This window comes from Protopterus annectens, chromosome 8.part0 (assembly GCF_019279795.1).
Source record: "Protopterus annectens isolate FY-2018-M chromosome 8.part0, PAN1.0, whole genome shotgun sequence".
Lineage (NCBI taxonomy): Eukaryota > Metazoa > Chordata > Ceratodontiformes > Protopteridae > Protopterus > Protopterus annectens.
This window is the reverse complement of record NC_056741.1, coordinates 1278469714-1278493092: the sequence shown is the minus strand read 5'-3', so window position 1 is coordinate 1278493092 and position 23379 is coordinate 1278469714. Positions and strand designations below refer to the sequence as shown.

At 44.3% G+C, this 23379-nt stretch overlaps 1 protein-coding gene across 2 annotated transcripts in view; it reads right to left on the bottom strand.

Moving 5' to 3' along the window:
• Nucleotides 1-22333, bottom strand: part of DEDD2 (death effector domain containing 2) — a 107064-nt gene extending 84731 nt beyond the window's left edge. Inside the window, exons 1-3 of one of the 2 annotated variants that reach the window (XM_044080795.1) lie at nucleotides 21463-22333; nucleotides 17275-17382; nucleotides 2641-2757 (exon numbers count right to left, since the gene is read on the bottom strand). In XM_044080795.1, coding sequence (XP_043936730.1) covers nucleotides 2641-2757; nucleotides 17275-17382; nucleotides 21463-21967 — 730 coding nt within the window. In that variant the 5' untranslated portion in view covers nucleotides 21968-22333. The remainder of the gene's footprint in view (nucleotides 1-2640; nucleotides 2758-17274; nucleotides 17383-21462) is intronic. The other variant, XM_044080797.1, reaches the window with a different exon arrangement.
• Nucleotides 22334-23379: the final 1046 nt, after the last annotated feature.

Sequence of the window (23379 nt, the reverse complement as noted above, 5' to 3'; positions counted from 1 at the left end):
GGCCAAAAGTTTAGTTACATGAAAGTTAGCTAATGTGGAAAGTGAAGTTACACAGAAGCTGTCGAGAGTCCATTGGCAAAGTAGGGAAAGATTCCATATTGATGACTTTGAAGATCATGGAGCCTAGAAGAGGGCTGTCCTATTTGGAACAGTTAGCCATTTGTTTTTGCCAACAGGGTGTTTTTGTTTGCAAGTATAACTTAAGTGGAATAGAAGAGAGAAAGGTTGCCTCCATTCCAATGACAATTCTGCCAAAGGAGGAGATAAAAATAGAAAATCTTAAAAAAAAAAAAAAAAAAAAATCACACCCATTTACACTACTGCATCCCATACATTAAAGCCAGAGTGCCAGGTGTAACCAACTTTAAGAGCACATCACAATCGTAGGTGATGGTCCAGTTTTGACAACTGTTTATTTAAATCACTGGGGAGAAAAAAAGCCCTGTTTTGACACCATTAGTCCGCGGTTCCAAAGGCGCAAACTAAATGGGTTCCAAAGCAAAAAACTAAATACGGTATTTTTTTTTCATTAAAATCATTAGGGAGAGGGTTCTCAGAGTAATGTTAACCATGTTTCAGAATAGTTAAGGACCAAATAATTGGCAAATGCAATATATATAGGCAGTCTCACCTAGCTGAAACTTTTGGCAAAGTTTCAAAGCAGTACATAAAGTTAGCTTTCCTGTTGAGGATTGTACCCAGGTTTTCTATACAAAAAGGAAAATTAAGGACTTTGACAGTGATTGATGTCCTTTAGAAGGATCCCTCCTACCAGCTTTTACCCAAAAAGATTTGGAATGGATAGCTTTGGAATGTCAAACTTTATCCAAGATTCAGAGACTAAGAATTTTTAATGGTTTAATCATAGGAAAGACTGCATTTTTTAGCTTGATTATCACAATCACTGCTACATGTAGGATTTCAGTAAGTGAATGCAAGCTCCACTGTTGGGTTCAACAAGACCATGTAGCTGCATTTTAAAAACTGAAAGCAATCTGAAGGAATGGGTGTTGTGAATGATAAAGGGATGCAGGAGTACAGGATCATTTTGTAGAACAAGATTTTATCATTTCCTCAAAATTCACACAATGGTGTTGCTTTTAAAATTTGACAGCCAGACTGCCCAAGTGTTTGTGGGTGGGGTAGCTGCAGTTTGGACTACAGCAGGAGGAACAAAGAATAAAGATTCTGATAACAAGGAGAGGCAAGATAGGGCCACAAGTACGGCAAAATTGCAATGCAAGCAGTTTTCTTTTTGGAAAAGAAATTGGCTTTGATAGAGGTGATGGAATTTTGTAACATGGGACTAGACTAGATAGGACAATGTGTTGTGAAGCAAGCAATAGGACAGAAGGTTTACTTAGTAGGTACGACCCAGAATAGTGTCACAACAGCCTTGTTTTCCCTGACTGCAGTGGTGAAAATTTGGGAGAGGTACTGGCTAACAAGACAGTGTAGCTCCTGTAGCATGACCAAAAAGGCAACAGGGAGTCTAAAGGGATGAGGGAATTGGATGCTGGGGTGAGAGGCAAAGCAGGTCACCAATCATGCTTTTAGCAATAGCCAATGTACTCACAGGATCAAATTCATGACTGTGGGGAAGCAAAAGCCTTAGCACTTAGCAGAGGAAAAAATAAAATACCACAAAGCATTCAGGAGGGGGACCACAGCCCATCACTGGATGCATACATGGCACAAGCCCCCCCCCCCCCCCAGAGGGCAATTAGAACTAATTCAACTTGCCTACAGCATGTGGAACATGGGAGAAACGCAGTGAAAACCCATGCAAAATGAGCACAACTCCACAGAACACACCCAAGTGAAAACATGTGCTCTTGAGCAGTAATTCTAATGGGTGTTTCAGGAGACTTGCACCAGATTACTAAGAAGGCAGTCTTGGTGTATCCTGTTAAGCACAGCAATGCTAAACTGTGCATCTCATTTGCATGCATTAAATCCACATCCAAACTCAACCTTTGGAGGAAACTGACAGTAGCAACTCTGGTTATGCATCTAATTGTGACCTTACATTGAATTTGTGTGCCAAGTGAGAAAAATGAGCATGACTAAAACCCTTAACATGGGGGCTTTGTGCCAAAACGATCAAAGTAAAAAAAAAAAAAAGGCTTAATACAGGAGATGACAAAGGTCTCCAAGCATATATAACCAAACAGCGATACAAAATCGCTCCAAGTCCCCTACCATACCCCTCTGCCTTCTCCCCACTGGGCCATGCCTGGTTATACAATCCCTATAGGAGGCATTCCATTTTATCATGGGGAGCAAGCCCAGCTACCCACACTGGAGGTCACCACCCAAAAGCTCATGATCACTGGCGACAAGGAATCAGGCAAACATTTACCCTGTAATCAAAATCCTTGCTACATCACCCAACATATGCTAACAGTGACCAAAAAGAGCTTCAAAACTTGCAGTAGCAAAGCTGTTTAGCTGTTGCATTACAACTCTTGAAAATCCAGCAATAAATTATATTCGATGGCTCTACCCCCCCCCAAAAAGTAGCATCTTCAGCACAGAATCCCAAGCCCTGAATCTCCCTGAAATTTCCCAAACCATTGTATACAGAACAACCTGTCTTCATTAATGACACCCCAATCACATTAATGAAAAAACTCTCACCACATGTAACTCTGTTTTGAGCAGGACGTTCCTGATGTGTGTTGTCACATGTTCTCCCGTTAGTATTTTGCTGCAATTCCTTTCGAGTTGCCCGCTTTCGTTTATTTGGGGTTACACCTGCAAATACAGCAAACACAACCTAAGTGCACACACCAGCAGGAAAAAAAAAAAAAAAAAAAAACAAACAGATATTGCTCCATATCCCAAAATAACTCCAGATACATTACTCAGTGCAACCCTCATTTAAGTGAACAATGAGAACTGTGGAGAAACTAAGTGGTCAAACATTTCTTTCTGTCCCCAGTAAAGCTAAACAGAACAGCTGCCTTCCATGGATGCATCAGCTGTCTGACAAAGTTCATGAAGTTCAGCACACCTGTGAATCCTAATAGCAAGGTACTTAAGATGCTAAAAGAATTTCCAGGCAATTACGGCTTGGGAGGGGGGGTCCTTTACCCAAGAATTGAAGTATCACTGCATTTATTGGATATTCTTAGAAGTCTAAGAATGAAAAACTCCCACCTAAGGGCATGTAGTGCTACAAACAGAGTTAATGGATGCACAAGCAAATTAACACAATCCAGATGCACACAATGGGCGAAATGTGCAGACTAGTTTAAGATCAAACCAGAAGACAGTTGACAGCATTAAGACTTGCTATTTAAAAATACTGCCAGCCCCCAGTGTACAACTGCAGCCAACACCATACTGGGTCCATTCCACTCAATCCAAGCCCATTTTCAACAGTTGACACTCCCGGGGGAATGACACTCCCGGGGGAATGGGAGCCCAGAACAGAGAAACTCAACCAGGGTCACATCCAAGCCCATTTTCAACAGTTGACACTCCCGGGGGAATGACACTCCCGGGGGAATGGGAGCCCAGAACAGAGAAACTCAACCAGGGTCACACCCCATGAGCCCCACCTGTCAGACTGGAACCAAGGAAAGGCCCACTGCCACTGTAGCCATAACGAACAAGGACAGCTCCACAGAAATGCTCGGAACAGACAAACCCTCTGACGGCAAAGACATGGTCCTGGGAACCAGATGGCATCAAAGGGATCGGAGCCAGACTCAAGTGTAGAGGACAAACTGTAGTTGGCATTTAAGTCACAGGAACCTAGGAGGGTACAGCCAATAGCTAAAGCCTTTGTCAAGGTTACAGAACAATTGGGTGTGGGATAGAAATCACCTGCTCTGAAGGGAGAGGGGGCTGAACAGAAGAGAAAGACCCTAGGCTACCAAGATCTGGTAGAACAACCTAAGAATATCCATTTCCAGGAGTCTTCAGCCTTTGATGCACTCCACCAGGAGACTGATCTCTCTACAAATAGACCAAGTAATTGCCCATGGAAAGGATTTTAAGAGATGGTGAATAGGTAGATGTGGGTTCTGGGACTATTAAGATTTGGCACCATCTGTCACGCTACGGAGGAATCAGTAGACGTCAAAATCTGAGCTGTGGAAGTGGTCGGAACATAGAACTAGGACTGACCCTTCCAAAATTTTTGGAACCATGGATTTCGGTTCCATGGAGGAACCCTCAGAGGCATGCTTGTGCTTTTTAATTGTCTGTGCCAAAGGGAATGACTGCACTGAGCGACAGGACTTGAGAGCCAGAGATCAGCCTTTAACAAGGCTTCCTTGAAAGGAGTCTTAAAGCAGCCCTTTAAGGATCAATTTTCTCTAACAGGGTTCTATTACTGTAGCACTGGCAAATCGAACAAACCAAGTGGGAACACCCAAGCAATATCTTTCATGATTGTCCGAGTTTGCCATTTTTCTTCCACACTCATTTAAATCATGTGGTAGATTTTGGTTTCTCTGCCATATCTATCCCCACACAGTCAAGAAAGAGGAAATGCTACCAATCATGGTAGAAAGATTACCACACAGTAAAAAGGACCACCAACTATGGCAGGGGGAAAGAAACTACCAGCAGTAACTAGTAAAATCACATACTCAAGGATAGACCAGACACTCAAAAGTAAAGACTATAGAATAGTAATAGATGTACTACCTATGATGCGTCTTTCACAAGAGCGAAAATGAGATAGTGTAATTCAGATTTACTGCTAGAGAGTATTTTTGACCAATGCGAGCTATAGAACAGCCAAATCCGTTTAGAGATTCGGAACTGTAAACCCATTAATCAAGAAGACCGACATCATATCAAACTTGTTCCAACAGTAATAGCTATATAAAGCATGATCCTCTCCATGCTACAACAGGTGCCTCCATTTTTTGTCCTTTTTTTTTTCAGTATAAGAAATGTAAGCACCGTAAAGAAAAAAGAAAAGTCTGCTCAGAGTATGATGCAAGAAACAAAATTCTTGCATAGAGAAATGTCTGGATTAAGGCCCCTTGCTTCATCTAACAAGTTAATGAAGTAATAAGAAAAAAAAAGAGAAGGCACTTGGCACAGGCTTGTACCATGCATCTTAGCATGAAAGTCCTTTTTAGGGAGCTTGGGTTCAGTGTTACTATTAAGTTAAACTTAAAATTAGAAGTTGTGTGCTCACCATAACGTTCCATCCGAGTAGGTACTTCATTTGTCTGCAAACTGTGGGTCTCTGATCCGACCGGCAGCTTTCCAAGCTTCAAGATCTGAGCTCATAGCTCCTCCCCTCTACCCATAATCCCCCGTCACCACCACACTACCTCAGATCGGTTTTGCTGTATCACCCAATAAACCTGTACAATAAACAGGTTCAGTTATTCTCAGAATCAGAAATGATCCTAGAAACCAGATACAGGTTAGGGGGGTGGCAGGTGGGGGGAGGGATGGAGTACCTACTCAGATGGAACGTTATGGTGAGTACATAACTTCTAAATCTGAAGTAGTTACTTCATTTGTTCTGCAACCTGTGGGACAGAGTCCCCAGCTACCTAAACAAAAAACCTGGGTGGCCTATGGAAGAATATTTCGAAGCACCGCGGAGCCAAAGGACACCCTGCTTCTAGATATCATGTCCACAAGTGGCTGCTGAACATATGTCGTCCAAACGGCATCCTAGACCAGAAGGCTGCAGAAGTTGCGATGGACCGTGTGGAATGTGCACGAATTTTTAATGGAGTTGTTTTGCCCGATGCCTTGTAAGCCTGAGAAATACATTGACAAATCCAATTAGCCAGTGTCACTTTGGAGAAACCTAAGGACACGAACAGTTGATCAGCCTTACGAACATCTTTGGTCCTGTGCAGGTAAAAACACAACTGTACATCTAGTGTATGCAATATGTATTCTCCCTTATTTTGAAAATTCTTGAAAAACACTGGCAGATTGATTAATATTTGCCACAGATGCCACTTTTGAAGATGGGCTAAGCCCAGAGAGACACTTGTCATTGTGAAAAATAAGGTAGGGAGGTTTCATACACAAAGCTTGGAGCTCTGAAACCCTTTTAGCAGAAGTTATGCTGTTTTCCAGGACAGAAATTTAAGAGGTACAGAAGCTGCAGGTTCAAAAGGAGGTTTCGTTAAGGCTTGCAGAACAAAGGTAAAGTCCCACGGGGGAGTCATGGATTTCACAGGTGGCTTAAGGAAAACGCCATGCAAGAAATTACACAATTTTGTAGACGCTAAGGATCCTAACCCATCTCCCACATGAAAATGGGATATTGCTGCCAACTTTACTTTCACTGTTTATGCACTGACCCCTTGTTGAAATATCACTGACAAAAAAATCCAAGACTGTAGGAATCGGAACAGTAGAAGGGTTGAGACCCTGGCTGTAGCCCAGATAGAAAATAGTTTCCACTTACTATTATAGATTTTCCTGGTGGACGGTTTATGAGCCGCTACCAGAATAGTTCACTGGTGACGAGATGCTGGGAGTCCTTGCCATTAGTGGAACTGGATCAACCAAGCCACGAGCTTGAGGTTTACCAGGTTCGGTGTTGGGCACCCTGCTGGGTGCGATATCAGATCTGGAATGGGATCCAGGATTAGAGGAGAGAGAGACCACAGGTATGGAAACCAGATTTGATGAGGCCAGAATGGGGCTATAAGGATAAGTTTGCTCCCCAACAGTGTGGCTTTCTGAAAGAACTTCGCCATGAGCGGAAGCGGGGGATAAGCAGAGTAGACCGGGAGGCCAAGCATGAATCAGAGCGTCTCTGGGGCTCTCCCCTTCTGGGGGAAGAATTGCGAAGGACTCACTGCATTTTGTGTTTTGGGGAGTAGCAAAGAGATTGCAGCAAGGCCAACCCCACTTGTGGAAAATCTCTCCTTCGCAACTTTCGGATTGAGACCACTAGTAAGGACTGAGAATTTCTCGACTCAATTCGTCCGCCAGGATGTTGGATCGTCCCGGAATGTGCATTGCCATCAGAATGCGGTTGGTGGATATCGCCCATTCCCAAACTCTCATGGCTTCGACAAAGAGGGCAGAATCTGGTTCCCCCTCGTTTGTTTATATACCAGACCACTGACATATTGTCAGTCTGTATTGCAATCTTCCTAGAGGTAGAAGGTATTGGAGAGCCTGCAATGCTAGAAGCACCGCCCTCATCTCCAGAACATTTGTGCGCAAAGCGGTCTCGACAAGGTCCACGTACCTTGGGCGGTTCTGCCCAAACAATGCCCCCCCACCCTAGGCGAGAAGCATCCGTGGTTAACGTGGCCTGGGGAGGGGGAAGCACAAAAGGTCTCCCTTGCCTGAGTTCTGGGGAGTGAAGCCACCAAAGGAGGGATTCCCTGCAAACCCTGCTCAGGGGGATGGGGGTATTCAATGGATGGTGCAACAGTGACCATTTAACTTGGGAGTGTCCACTAATATACGCATCCTTAGGCGAGCATGGAGAGAGACCAATATCCGCTGCCATCGAGCCTAGTGCTCTCAGGACTAACTCTGCCGGCGGAGCTTTGGTGCTAAGAAGAGCCAAAACTTGAAGTGAGAGGCTGGACATCCTGTCAGAGGTCAAGAAGGCCAGAGAAGATAGAGAGTCTAGACTGGCTCCTATGAAATCTAATACTTGCACAGGATGAAGAAAAGAAAAGACTTCGGTATGTTGACTGAAATGCCCAAACTGTCGGCAAGAGACGGAACAGTCCCTCGCGATACAAAGTTGATGCCTGTTGGTTGCTGTGAGGAGCGAGTAGTCTAGGTACGGAAAGACTACTATGCCCTGAAGCCTCAGGTGGGCCGCAACCACTGCCATGAACACCCTGGGGGCTGAGGTGAGTCCGAACAGTAGGACCCTGAACTGGTAATGACTGGCCCCTAGCCGGAAGCGGAGGAACCTCCTGGACCGTCTGTCCATTAGAATGTGGTAGTACGCATCCTTGAGGTCTGAGCACAGTCGTTCTCCTGCATTAAGGGGAGAATAGATTGTAGAGTGACCATCTGGAACTTTTCTTTGGGGACAAACATGTTCAGGGTGGACAAGTCTAGAATGGGCCTGAGGTCCCCAGTCTTTTTTGGCACCAAAAGGAACCTTGAGTAGTAGCCCGATCCGGATTGGTCTGGGGGGACCCGCTGGATGGCTCTTTCTCCTAACAAATTTGAAATCTCTATGGTCGCCGCCTCCGATTGGGAGGGACATCAGGGAGGCGACCACCTGAGGGAGGACGAAATAGGAAGGGAATGCTGTAGCCTCTGGATATAATTCAGAGCACCCATCCATCTTTCGTGACGACTCCCACATTGACAGGTGCTTACCCCGACTGCCTCCAGAGCTGGACAGTCGGGTAAGCCCTCAGGGCTGCTGCGTGGGTCTCTGAGAAAGGCTCCCTAGACCTAAAGTTACGCAGTCCCCCTCTGCCTCTGGGCCGGCGTCCACCCTGCCCCCCTCTGCCGAGCGTGGAGTCAGAAGCTGGATAGGATTGCCGAGACTTACGGAACCACAGCTTCTTTTGCCCACTCTTGATTCCTTGAGCAGGAACGTTGGGGGCTCGAGAAGCGGACTCCCGACGGCTGACAGTCTTCCCGTCCTTCTCGCTTTGGACTAGTGTATCACGGACGGTCTTGCCAAAAAGCAGAGCTGAGGGGTGCATTCGCTAAGGACGCCTTGAAAGGTTCCGCAAAATTACAAAGGAGGAGCCAGGCGTGGTGTCACAAGACACCTGCCCAGCTGCCCCTTGCGGCTCCCTCTGTAGCATAAGACAGTAGCCGCATGGACGTATTTGAGACAGACTTAAAAGTGGCCATACGAGTAGAGAACACTGTCTTGTCCTCGACAGACATGGACTCTGGTGGAGCTGCAGCATATTCCTTAATCAAATCCCGTTGCAGCCTGATGACGTGCCATACAGTTCAGCGCCCTCAGAGAAGGTTGTTGAAGCAAAGGTCTGCTTCCCTATATGGTCCAGTGCCCGGGGCTCCTTGTCCGGCAGGTGGACCGTGGAGCTCTCCTGGGAGAGCTCTTAGTAGCAGCAGCCACCAACATGGCATCAACTGGAGACCCTTTAGCCCAAGCCTGCCTACCTGAAAGGGGGGCTAAGGATTTTATCCGGCCGGCGTGGGATAGGCTCCACGGTGTTGGGCTCCTTCCAAGCCCTGGTAGTCAGATAATCTACCAGGGGATCTGCCGGTGGGGACACCCAGGAGGTAGATGGGCCCGCTTCAAACGCCTCCAGGAATACAGACTCATCCGAGGAAGTTTTTTGGGCAGACCACCCCCCACAATACGCAACATTTCCATGATGTCTCCAAAGGAGACATCCTCGGGGGGGGGGGGGACCTTAGGGAACCTTCCCTTTCCTCTAAGTCCGGTAGAGGAAAGGGCTCGGGGGAGTCCATGTGCCTCGTCCGTTTATGAGGCACCTCTTCTGTGGGACTATCAGAAGAGGGCTCGTCAACAGCCTCTTGTTCCTCCAAGGGAACCAACTGGAGGGTCTGAGCAGGCTGTCCCGATGGAAGGTAGACCCGCATGCAGTGAGGGAGCGGAAGGATCCAAAGCCCGGGTTGGGGACCTGGAAGACCTAGACAGTACCCTTTCCACTACCTCAACGCCAAAGGAGAACTACTCTTCCAGCACCAAGAGCAGTCTCCTCAGCTCCGAGATAGGGATCGGGGTCGAGCCGAAGCAGTCTGATCTGAGAGGGAGGTGCTCTCGGACATAAGAGGCGCTGAAGAGGCACCCGCTCCCACGGATCCGAGATGCTAGAGGGTATGGTCGGCGTAGAGAAGGCTTGGGCCACCGGCACCAACAAAACCCCGGCTCTGAAAGGGCCTGGATCCAAAGACTCCAAAACCCGGATCCGGGTTGAAGGAGAAATCGGGGCAAATATTGAAGCTGCACCCCCCCCCCCATCTGCATTTGGGTCTGTAGAAACAGACGCATCATCCTGTCCATATCGGCGTCAGAGACCTAGTAGATCTAGAGGAGGTCGTAGAGGCAAGCCTGGAAGGCCGCCTCGACGACCTCGGGGGTGATCGGAGCTCCTCCGGCAAGAAGCAAGGGGATCGGAGCAGAGAAGGAGAAGATCCGGACACCCTCGGGGGCGATTTAGCAGTCTCGATGGTGAAGCAGAGGGTGAGGCTTGGCTCGCCTCTTATGTCGGTGTTTCTCTGTGCTTTTCCCTAGGAGGAGAAGACTGAACTTCCCTCGTACTCAAGGCAGCAGTGGGGGTTGAGTCCCAGCCTGAATTGGAGTCAAGGGTGCCGAAGCTACCTAGGCAGCCTGCACCTTCGAGGGAGAGGAAGAAGAGGCCTCCTCCAGGGGGGAAGCAATCCCACCAGAATAAGCCTGTTCCTCCTGTCCCTCACAGCCTGGGGGTTGAAGGCTGCGCAAACCTGAAGACAAAATGGGCAACCCCAGGCATATAACGCACTGAGTGTGGCCATCAGCTGGGGAAAGCTTATGGCCACACACAGTGCACTTAGAAAAAAACCCTTATGGCCTTCGGCCATTTTTCCAACACACACTCACACGCCCAAACACCTAGGGGAGGGTTAACTAAACCAAAGCGCCAACCCCGAAAATAAAAAAGGGCAGAGAAACACTCACACACACTTTGAATGTCAAAATTTTAAGAAAAAAAATCACTTCCCTGCTACTAAAGCTCAGGAGCTCCTCAAGTTGCTTGTGATCAAGCCGCGGCAAAAACGATCTGAGGTTGTGTGGTGGTGACAGGGGATTATGGGTAGAGGGGAGGAGCTAGGAGCTCAGATCTTGAAGCTTGGAAAGCTGCCGGTCGGATCAGAGACCCACAGGTTGCAGAACAAATCAAATGCTGAAGAGGTTTTTGGGGTGTTGAGTTCTGGCAGGGGAAAAAAAAAAAAAAAAGGACACTGACCACAACGTTCCATCCATGTTGTCCCATCTTTATCTATCCTGGACAGGAGAAACAGACTGCCATTACTATGGCTTGTGCCAGTCAAAAACCTATAGCTTCCTCTACCCAGAATCCATTTGCAGGAATTCTGGAAACATAGGGTATATACAAACAATAGCAGAGCAGGTATGGCCAAAGATTGCACAACATCTCAAAAATGCTATTGCAAGTCCTGCAAACAGCAAAATCCTGTCCCTTTTGACCCATTAAGTACTCGTTTTAAGGTGTAGAGCAGTCAGAAGTTGAATTTTGCGTTTTTACAACATTCCGTTTGGCATTACGGGACTAGCCAAGAGGTCTGTAAGCACTCAACCATATGAATGCAAACAGTGTAGATACACACAATACTATATGTACACACATTGCAAATGCATGTATATGTACATGCAGATCAGTTGAAGGGTATGTGATCTGCTCCACCAAAAATCTGAGGTCAGGTGATGGAGGGAAGCCAAGGATAAATGAAGATTGACAACACAGATGGAACATTATGGTGAATACATAACTTAAAGCTACCCAAAATCTTGGGTGGACACTCACAAAGGATATTCCTGAGCACCATTAAGCCAAAGGATGATCTTCCCCTAGAGACAAAGTCAAGTTTAGTTTATAATGAGTAAAATATGCAGGGAGAAGCCCAAGTAGCTGCAGCGCACACACCCCTCTGTTTTAAGATTTCCAAGATGGCACCAGGTGGTGACCCTGGGGCCCTTTCCCCTCAGTGAATGTGTCCTCAGTGACATATCCCTGGGTTGGATTCTAAGCATTTCCTCTTGCACTTCCTTTTCTGGGGACCACCTCGGGATAATTTGGGGAGGTATCACAAAAGTGACAGTACTTGTGAAACCTGGGGCTTCAGCACCTGCTGTCCCTATGGAGAGGCAGGAGGAACTGCAGGCAGGAGGCGTACCTGTTCCAAGAGGGAGAATGTCAACACAGTCTCTGCAAGACAAAGGGCCCTTTGCACTAAGGCCAGTCCCCCTGAAGAGACAAGGGAGCCCAGAGTAGAGACTACCTCAGAACCAGGGTCACTCCCTGCTCTGAAGAACCAATCCTAGAAACCAAAACCACAGCTGAACTTGGGCCGCAGCGCAGAGGAGCGGGGACTGCTAAATCCTGGAGTCGAAATCTGTCCCCTGGAACAGACTGTAGCTAGAGCGCCAGGTCAGAAGCAACTGAAGAAAGCTCCAGAGCCAGTATAGTCTGCCCCATGAGATCTACAGACAACTAAAACCCCTGAGGAGATTAGGAGTTAGCAGGGTAAAGGTAGTACCAAGACCAGGGTGGGGGTTGGAATTGAAAGGGGGCCTTAAAGCCTCTCCACAAAGTTTGGAAAGACTTTTGGTAGAGCAGACCAACGAAACAGAAGGGGACGTGGGCACCTGCAGAAAAGTTTCTGGGAGCTCTCCAGCAAAAGATCAATAGACTGAATAGGTAGTTCTAGACCACAAGTCTTTGATCACAGAATATGAAGCAATAGTAGTTTCCTGTACGGAGGCCTTCAAAGAACTTGGAATAACTCCCGAAATGGACGTTGGCACCGGTGTCATGAGACCTGCTGTTCCAGTGAAACTTTCGAAACAAGACAGTCTGTCCACAGAAAATAAGGCCTTGCCTTTCCACAAGGGCTCGGTGGCTTAAGACAAAAGCTTAAGTCTTAAATGGTGGGGGCCAGGCAATATATGCCTAGAGAGTGGAAATCAGACGAGGGTATTTATGGCCACACTACTAGCATTTTTTTTTTACTCCAGAGGGGCCCTTTACCCTTCTCAGCCATGTTAACAAGAGTAAAAGCAGCTAACAAATAGCAACTTACACTCATGGTACAGAAAAGGAAGTGCCAGAAAGTTTTTTTCCTACATGTATTTTAAAAAAAATAGGGGGACCATCAGAGAAATACACAAGCGTGTACAGGAAAGTTATAACAGCTACAAGGGCAAGTGAGGCATAGTGAGCACAAAGAGCAACAATGATCATGGAAAATACACAAGTTTAAGGGGAAAAATTGTATCAAATGACGCCACATACACCAAGTGTTTAACTTACTTCCTTAACTTTTCTTCTTACAACTCGGGGGGGGCAGCAAACTAGAGGTAACAGAGGGATTCTGTGTAAAGGTGAAGCTCAAGAGCTTTGGCTGGCACGGGCTGTAGTTAAAGGCAAAGTTAGTTCAGATATCAGAACAGAACCCATCTGTCAGGGATAAAATGAAGACATGCAACATCAAATCAAAGTTCTGTTAAGATGTGACGCAGGCACAAATGGATACCACAAGAAACTATAAAAAGGTCAAACTGCCAGAGTATGCATGTAACACAAAATGATAGGGGATACAAGAGATAATCTGCAGATATGTAGTAATAAGGGGCTACTTGGCAAGGGAGGAAATTACACTGGCACATTTATATTTCACTAAAACTGTTGTAATGGAGCTAAATTCTGGGACAAATAATCAGTTTTCAGCAGGGAATAACTTGCAGGTGGGGACTGGAATTTTGATTTGCAGCAGGGAAGATGTGTCACGGGGCCCAGAAATGAAACATTTTAAGAAATGTATAAAAAATGTGAAAGACATGAATTTAGTAGGAGTTGAGTGAATTTACATACTCACCAAGATACAAGAACTGGGCTAGGTTAGACGGAGCTTACATTTCATAGGAACATGTTCAATTAAAAGTAGATACCCACTCAACTATTTCAGATCACATGCCAACAACAACAAAAAAAAAAAATGCAGGACACTGGTGCTTACCCAACCATCTGTTGGTGAGAAGGGAATTTAAGGACTGGCTAGTGGAAATTTGAGAGTTGGAGGATACGAATTTCTTCTGAAGATATAGCTAGGGAGTGGGGAGAAAAAAGTAACGGTGGAAATGAAATACATTCAAGAAGCAACAAGAACACATAGATGGACTGACAAATGTTAAAATATTGCAGCATAAGGGGATCACAGAAGAACAACTTCAACTGAAAGCACAACTACAAGTTGCCAAAACTTTGAGAATACAAGAAGGTCATCCGGTCTGGAAAACAGCACTGACATCTAGGAACAAAAATCGAAGCTATAAACCAGTTTGCTCTTAATGTCCTAACTTACAGTTATGGAGTGACTGGCCACAAAACATGTTCGATAGATTAAATATAAATAGAATAGGCTTCATGCCCACCAAATGATTTATAAAAATCTGCATACCAAGATTATATATTCTCCATTCTGAAGGAGGGATGGGCCTCCATGAAATTGATGGACATGTATAATCTGCAATTGTGGGATTCCACAAGACACAAACGTAGCGCGTTCTGAAACTCGAGAATAAGTCTCTGCTTAAATGTAGCAGAAGCAGATCAGCATCAAGCACAAATGGAAATCAAACCAGAAGTAGATAAAAATCAGGCAGTAACTGAATGTGCCAAGGCAAAGGACCAGATGAGAAGGCAAGAAATGTGGAAAATGCATATATATAGCTGCAAGTATAGAAAACTTCTGAAGGAACCTCATGTTTATTAGGAGCACATGCAGAAATGGTCAAGGAGAAATTAATTCAAACCAAGAGATGAAAGGTTAATATTGGGGGCCCAAAATAATGAGCTGTATACATGTCTGTTTACAAAGTCCAACACGTGGGAGAAAGACAAATGCAAGTTAACTGAAGCAGTTGCACACCTCATTACTGGTTGCCACATACCAATGTTAGGACTACTGAAAGGCATAGTAATGTGGCAAGACTGCTGCACTGGGGATAATGCAAACATTACGGTATTACAGTGGTCCAAGAAGACAAGTAGCATTGATCTCACCACACCTAGTGACTACAGAGTTTTGCATACAGAGAGTCATAAAATATCAGGATTTGCAGGCAAAAACAAGAGCAATGTGGAGAAACCAAGACAGTTTCCAATAGTAGGAGCAGCGGGGTCTTAATCTACAAATGTACTTAGACATGCTACAAATACATACAACTCCATACATATTGCAGGAGTAGTCATTACTGGGCACACTGCAAGTGCTGAGAAGAGCACTTTTGGCTGACAATGCTAATTTCATGAACTTGAAAACCTTTCTTTGACGTGGGAATGGGGTCCATTCCAGTCATGGCGTTAGAAGCCCAAAATACTTGGAGAAATTGAAGAGGTACAAATGGAAGTTTTTATGAAGAATTAACCATGCCAAGGTTAAAAGTAGATAAGACTCAAATACTAATAGGACAGAAGATGACAAAAATTATGTCTAACCAACAAAAAGTTCCCAGGAATGGATAGCATTCCTGTGGAGATTTGGAAACACCAACACCACCAACCAGACATTTGACACTACCAGAACATGGATGATTGAGGGAAGCTGAATACCACTGTTTGTTGGGTCTTAATGCAGAGAATTCCCAGATATATTACAAGGCTTATTAGATATCCAAGGGATCTCGGGCAAAAAAGTGGGTGGGCTCCTCTCCAATTTGTTTGAAAGGAGGAAACAGGCAGGTGTGCCCTTTTTCTCAATGGTTCTAAATATAGTGCAAACAAGACCCAGTAGTCACGAGAAGCTGGCTCTATTTACAAATATTTTATACCCAATAAAACCAGTAAAGGACATTTCACGGCTGTGGAACGCAGGCAGTTTCAAGCCTTTTCAGAATACAAAATGAATAAAGCTAAAACAGGGCAACAGCAGTAAATTATGTACCCCACATGAACTGGTTCAACAATATCCATACCTATGGAAACAAAAGTACTTGGGAGTATGGATTAAAAAGGATTCTGGCATGGCAGCAGAAGATAAGACAACTAAAAAATGGTATAAAAACTGAGAAATAGCTGTTACATGGCTAGCAAGATGCAAGCAGTTAGCTCCTTTATTTATCCAAAAATTCTTAACCGGAAAGTCAGACTTGGAACAAAGACCATGTTCAATGGAGGTCCAGGGAGAAATGCTTCAGGATTTATGCATTTGTAACATGGGAGGAAACAAGCACCTGAGGAAACCTGCACCCCAGCAGAGAATAAAACCTCTTGCTGCAAGGAGACAATGCAATCACTGTACTTTCCTTAAAATTTATACTGACTTGTGTAAAACTAATCAACCAGAGAAGCTGCCGATGGCAATTAAGGATTTTGGGAGAGATAGTGGGATAAGCAGACTCTTCCAACTGAGGAAGGCTGTTGATTTGAAGGGGCATTTCAGTGCTACATGCTGCTACACGCCACTAAACAGAAACCTATAATTCAAAGTGGAAAGGGATCACTAAACAGGGGAAGCTCAAAAAAAGGAGAGGGATGACTAAACAGGGGGAAGTTCAAAAGAGATTGGGAGTTTGGATGCAGACTCAATGTAGCAGAAAGTATTCCAAGAACTAAGCCAACACAGGAATGGAGGAAATTCTGATAGGATGCCTGCCGCAACTTGGATAAAAGACAATTGGGTGCTGGAATTTACTTGAGAGAAACAACCAAGGTACCGGGAGCACAGAAAGGAAAGGTAACGGAACAGGCCAAGAATTTACTTGACTGCAGAACGGACAGATATCAATTCTCGAAAAGGAAGCCAGAATATAGGGAAAGAAATATGGGGATGCTCAACAAAAAACACAGCAGTGGGTTTTAGAACACAGAACAGAATCTGTTAAAATAGTACAGCATACAAAACATTTCACAAAGGTGGCAAGACACAAAAACAATGGGGGGAGGATGTATGCAAGTCTCAAATATATCAAGTCTAGCCAATTTAATACCTTTACTTGAAATGTTTGCATATTTATGTATACTCCAGACTACAAACAATTCTTCCTCTGGTAGACACAGCAAGTGTTTTGAGGTGTGATGGGGAAGAAAAAGTAATTGGGAACATTTTCTGCGGTGCAATGAGTTGGTGGAAGATTACCTGCGGACTGGTCCGTCAGATGCTGGATGAGCAAACTGGTGCAACTAAGAAAATAAACTAAGCTAGGATACAAAACTGGAATTGCCTTGACATATTAAATGCCCTGCTGAATCTAAATTCTAGTGACTGCCAAAAAAGCAATTACTAGAAAATGGAAATCGAAGTCTAAACCAACTTTACTACAAGTAGTGAATACAATAACAAAAAATTGGCAGAGATCTTCAGAAAGGAGTAGGAGCAAATCATATAGGAAAAAATGAACTGTGGAAACAATACATGCAGAGAAGGAAGGTTAAAGGATGGGAGGATTTGAATGAACTATGTAGCTTCAAACTAAACAATTTAACAGATTATTGAACTGATACTAATGTTGCATCACTTAACTTAAACACCTTTTCCCGCCCAGGAACCTAACTGCCTAATCAGTGTCAAAACATTCACTAGCACAATTCTACAACAAATAATGGCCTTAAGACTTACCTGCTCTCCACTGGTCTTGCTCTGGTCTTGAGGCAGAGTTCAAACATTCATCCACCTGCTTTTCGGCATCATAACTATAGGAACCGCAGCTGTACCTTTCAGGAGAAACTAAAAAAAAAAAAAAAACCTGTTTTACTGCACAATGTTAAGAAAAGCATTCAACATGCCTGCCAAACTATACTGAAAACAGCACAGGGTTGACAGTTATCAGAACAAAAGGAGACTGTTCAGGTTCTCACAGAACAGGTTAGACAACTCACAGAACATACAATTGTTTACATCCCACTTACCAAAAGCTTAGCATGGACAGAGGAAAATCCTATATAGCTCAGACAACTGCAGCAGTGACCCAATAATGCTGCAGAGTTGTACAAGTACTACAACAGAAGATAAAGAGTACATCAGTGCTGCAATAGCTATACCCACCTTCAGACCCCCACCCCCAGGTTTGTGTTGCTTTCGGCACACTGCATGTTCTAGTTTAATTACACCCATTACCAAAAAACTTAGGATCCCTTTTCTGAGGGTACCTCTGAAGTGTGGCATAGTAGGTGCCCTTCATGTTCTACATTCTAGTGCAGGCAGCACCATGGAAAGCTTTGAGGCAAACAGATGGGTCCAATCCTTATCTGAACATCCTATATAGCTTAAGTTTGTGCAACACTAACCTTTATTCACTGTTGCAACAGCACAGCCAAAAGGATGGAAAGCAAGCCTACTTCGCACATCCTCAAATTAGAACTTCTGGATTTCCTTTCAAAAGCACTGAAAGACAGAACTTCCCCTACATTCATCTGCCAGAAGTAGCCTACCCTCTTTTGGTTGATGCTATCCAGGTAAGCTCTTTGCCTTTTGTTTGACATAGTGCTCTTGTCAAAGATACTCGAACATGCTTCTATACCAAATATCACAGGAGAATAAACCCTACAACATGTTTAACATCAGAAGTCAAGGGCATGCCTTCCAAGTTAAACTTCAAATGACTGAAGTTAATACAAATCCCCGAAAACCTTCAGTAAGGCACCATCAAGCCCGTCAGCCTAGAGGCCTGAATGCCTACAAGACTACATGGGGACCAAGACTCTGGCCTAGGTCACAGTCTCCCATTTATCTTCTCAGATGACCCAGCATAGACCTACAGGTCAAGTGAGACTCCCTCCTGGCAGCCCTTACAATGCTAAGTTATTTTGGCACAGTCAGGCTGAAATGCTGGAAACACTGTACAGCTTTACTTCTCATACCCCCCTTAGACCGTAGAGACAATGCTGGCATAGGACCCCAACATGGAATTGGCAGCCACAACACCCAGTAGTTTCTACTTTCCAGTAATCACACAAGAGCTCTTTTCCACAATCAGACTTCAGACCTGAACAGCATAAGCAGAACACCTAGAAGAGCTCTCAAAAGTACAAAGAAAAATTATCACTGCTCAAGACGCTCAACTCGTAGGTGGGTAGTAGGGCAATGACCACTAGGACATTTACAAGCCTAGACATGCAACCCAAGTGATATCCAGGTAGTGTACCTTAAAGATAGTGTACATAGGTGGGTAGTAGGGCAATGACCACTAGGACATTTACAAGCCTAGACATGCAACCCAAATGATATCCAGATAGTGTACCTTAAAGATAGTGTAAGTTATCGGGCACGATTCAATACGTGACCCTACCAGAGACTTGCTTCACAATGATGGGAAACCTGTTCAAGGGAATGGAAATTCTCAGGAGATGCACAACTATCCCTACAGCATACCCTACTTATGCCAAAAGCAAGTCCTTTGCCCCAACAGCCTGATGCTATTAGGCAAAACAAGAGACCCATCAGACCATGTAAGAAACAGCAGAGAGCCATGGCTTTGAGGCAATCTGCACAGGAGTCTCTATACCTTAAATTTTGTGTTCGAAATTTCTGTAGATATTCTAGATGTTGTGTGTCTAATATATACCAAAAGGGAAGTTATGCTGAAATGATGGGACAGATGAGACCCAAGTACAGCGACAAAACTTCCTGGACACGTGCAGATCAAAAGCCATGCTCCCAGCTATAGGCGTCATCCCACAATACTCAGAAAGAATCAGGCCCAATATGGTTGCAGCCCTAGTGGATGTATTACCTTGTCTACAGTGTTTGCTTCTCCCAAATCCTGGACACCATGTGACTGCAAATTCAGAGTTATGTTGTTTTCCCAGTTTAAGAGAAGTAATAAAATTCACCCATTAGTACAGTATCTGGTTGAATGGCATCTCCAATAGATCCAAGTAAGAGCTATGGGCTTCATGAGTCGAGAGAATCCTATACTTGCTAAAATATGTATTAGACACTGGTTCATGATAATCTGGACATGGAGAAACTCCAACACGTCCTCCCATTTAAACCACCCTCAAAATACACCTGCTATTGGTTTAGACAGATGCCCACCTATAGCTCCTGTCCACGGCTCAAGTGTGTGAAAGGCACTGAAGCCTTGAACATTCGGGGTAATTACTGAGACAGGATGGTGTCTACATTCTGCAAGGTGAGGAAGGTTTTGCAGGGGATGGAGCTTCTTGTTTAAACTGGCACTGAACAATGACACCTTTAGATTTCATTGGGTCGATTTTGCCATGTTGGAAGGCTTGTCAATTTGGCAGTGCTCAGACAGGACAAGTGCACTCCATCCTTGGCAAAGCAAAGTGGTTCAACTAAACATCTTCCCTCACACTGACAAATATTGCATTCTCTTGTAATGACATCAAGAACTCAGCAAAATGTATTTGTAAATAATGCCATGGATTAAAGATATTCCACATTAAAACTTAACCTGCACACCAGATATACAAAATCTTCTAGATTACACTGGCGTTTCACAGAAATGAGACCAACCACTACTCACAGGACTGTTTAATCCAAGGTGCGTACTTACATTCTCTGCAAACCTACTCACAGGACTGTTTAATCCAAGGTGCGTACTTACATTCTCTGCAAACCTACACAGCTTTTAAAGGAGCACATTAAAAAAATTAGGACGAGAGACCACAGATTTCCTCCACTCACTGCACTAATGGGGAATCCAGTCTCCTCAACTACAGCTGTACATTTCAGTCAGCTAGGGCGCTTACAGCTCAAAGCTACCCAAGAAACTAGATGAAAACAGGCCTTTAAAGAATTCCCAACCAGCTTTGGGGCACAGGGAGATGAACCAACCATAACCAATACAATCCAAGTGACAAAGCGCGTCTGATTACTAGGCATCTAATGAAGTTGACAGGGAAAGATGTGCCCCCATCATAGGACAAGAGCAAGCCACACACAGCTATAAACTCTCAAACCTGGGGATACAAATATGGAGCAGTTTTACTTTCTCAACGTGTAACATCTGTATGCACGTCATCCTACCAACGGCTGGTGGTGGCAAATCACTGTAAACGCACTCGTTGGCAAGTGCACAAATCCTCTTAGATGCCTAAATGACACCAGCCCCCCTTAAGACAGCTGTCACACCGACACGGAGTTTAGAGCCCACGGGAACAAATGGCCCGCCTCTTTATTTGGGGGGGGGGGGGGTCACTTCTAGGCAAGGAGATGGGGCGGTCCAAATAGTCTCAAGTAAACAAGCATATCATGTTTCATCATAACCACAACTTTAACCAACCTTCATTTTTCTCGCCAACCATATTAAAAACGGGACAAATCCTTAACATGAAGCTGTGAGGAAGAAAGCCTTCTGCTGGATTACACAAACAGCAACGTCCAAAAAAAGACTATACTCCATAGTCCAACGGACAACCCTTCCTCATAAGACACCTGCAAGTTTAAGAGCACACCCACCGGCGCAACAGTAAGATTGCAAGGTAATATACACTATATTGCAAATGGAGATGGGGTGCTCACATTTCACGTCATAAACTTAGGTCACACGACGACTGATTCGTCCAAAGTGTGTGAAGACGAAGTATTCGGCCTCATGTATACTCACTGTTCTACTCAAAGTATCATCTGTGAAGAACCTAACAGATGTTTTCTTTAGAACTTCCAGATGCCATGTTGTCAAAACACAAAATGGACGGAGTTAAATCCCATGACGTCATGCGCATGGTCGCCATTTTAATCACCGAAAAAAAACCCCTCAGCATCATTTTTCGCAATTTAGGTAAACGATTGCAGAATCTAAAATTTACAACAAAAAAAAACGTGCACTTACAAACTTACCTGTTCTCCGTTTTTTCATATTAACGTAGGGCAGCAGATCATGGCGCGTGAGGATTCTAAGAAGCTGCATCAAATAACGCAAATTTGACTCGTCACACAAGCCTCTCCGCTCAAGTTCAAACAGAAATTCTACCCCACTTCGAGGAGTAAAAGAACCTTCACCACAACCATTACTCTCAGTGACCCCCTGCCCATCAATCCTAGATCGGCGCTGTTTATTTTCCCACCAAGAGGTTAAGAAATTCGCAGTCACCTCCTCGTCAGTCTCCTCTTCCGACCTATCCACAGACCACAAAGTGGGGTGGAGCGGGTGGAGAGGTTGTGGCTCAGTCTCTTCTAACAAACAAGATAAGACTCTAACATCGTTTTCATTAAGCTGTGAGCCTACAATCTCGAAAACCTGGTGTAGAGGTAACATGTTATAATACCACCAACACTCGTCTTCCTCCCAATTTGTTCGCTTACTGTTTACAGCCTTAGAAACCCGACGAGCACTAACGGCCATCTTATCACAATACGCTCGTAAGACAACAATCAAACAAAGATAAGCGTAGTTTCCACACCACAGTAAAAATCTTATATCTTGGAAAAGATCCCCCTCTAATTTCAACAACCAACCAATTTTTTGATAGCACAAAGATGGAAAATTACCCACAAATCTTACTTAAGAAAAGTTTACAGCTATTTACTCAACATAAAACCAGTACCGACACGATTTTTAAATATACAAACTTTACTTCCTCTCGACTTAATCTTTCTGAAATTAATAAAGTTATGTGCGTCTTTCCTAACGGGTACGTTCCAAAACTATAACAAATAATCTCTGTTAAGCACATACAAGACCTAACAGCAGGGTTGTCTAATACATTCTGCCGTTTCACTTGCCGCACCTAAACGTCAGCTCTTTGCTGTCAAAATATGCAAGCGTCACTAAGCAGCTATCCTCCTATCAACATAGGCAAAACATCACTCCGCCAACCTCTGTTGTTTGGCGCATGCACAGTTCCCCCAACTTCTCGTTTTTTTCTGCGGCCGACACACGGCTAGTACACGTGTATTATATAATAGACTGGGAACGCAAACTACTTTGCGTGTGTATTCTTAATTAGCACAGCGCAATGAGCGTAAACTGTAACCTGTGGTTTCCTAGTTTTTTTCCTCAGTACAAGGATAGCTGACTTGTGCGTAATCGCGGAATACACTTAACTCACGTGTATTTCGTAGTTCATCGACCTCTCAAACACGTTTTAAATATTAGCATTAACTTGGCATTGTCAAGTCCCTTGTTCCCATTTTTATATGGAGGTGTCTCGTCAACTGCCAATCTCTCTACGCTGACTCTCCCACCTTCTGTAACAGTTAATGCCTACCTGTCTTCCCTCACAAATCTATTTATCTTTTGGCTTGTTGTCTTACTCTCCTCTTGCTTTCTTCCTTTCCAAATCTACTTGACTAAATTGTCTGCTTTCCTGACACAGACTGGACTAACATAATCTGGTACTTGTGACTGGGAATACTTTTGCTTCTGTTCTGATGTCCTAATTTCTTCATCTGTCCCACAGTGGGCATCATTATATCCATATATCAACCTCTCAGTGCAAGACATCTGGCAAAGGCTAAAATAATAGGGGGGTGGATAAAGGCCTATTATTATTAACTGAGAAAGTTGCTAAAATAGCAGGCTTTGTATCAGCATACATTTTTTTCTGAAGGATGTGATGTCTAACAATCAAATGTTTGTCTAATGACTTAAATCCTCAGTGATTTCCCAGAAAAACGCAAATTTTACGAGGAGCTAAGCAAAAATCTGGACATTGAGAGGTATGTATATCATCTCCATCACCCCACACTGCGTGAATTGCTCTTTCTTCACTGCCCAGGTTTATTTATTACATGCCTTTCTTTCTTTTTGTTTTG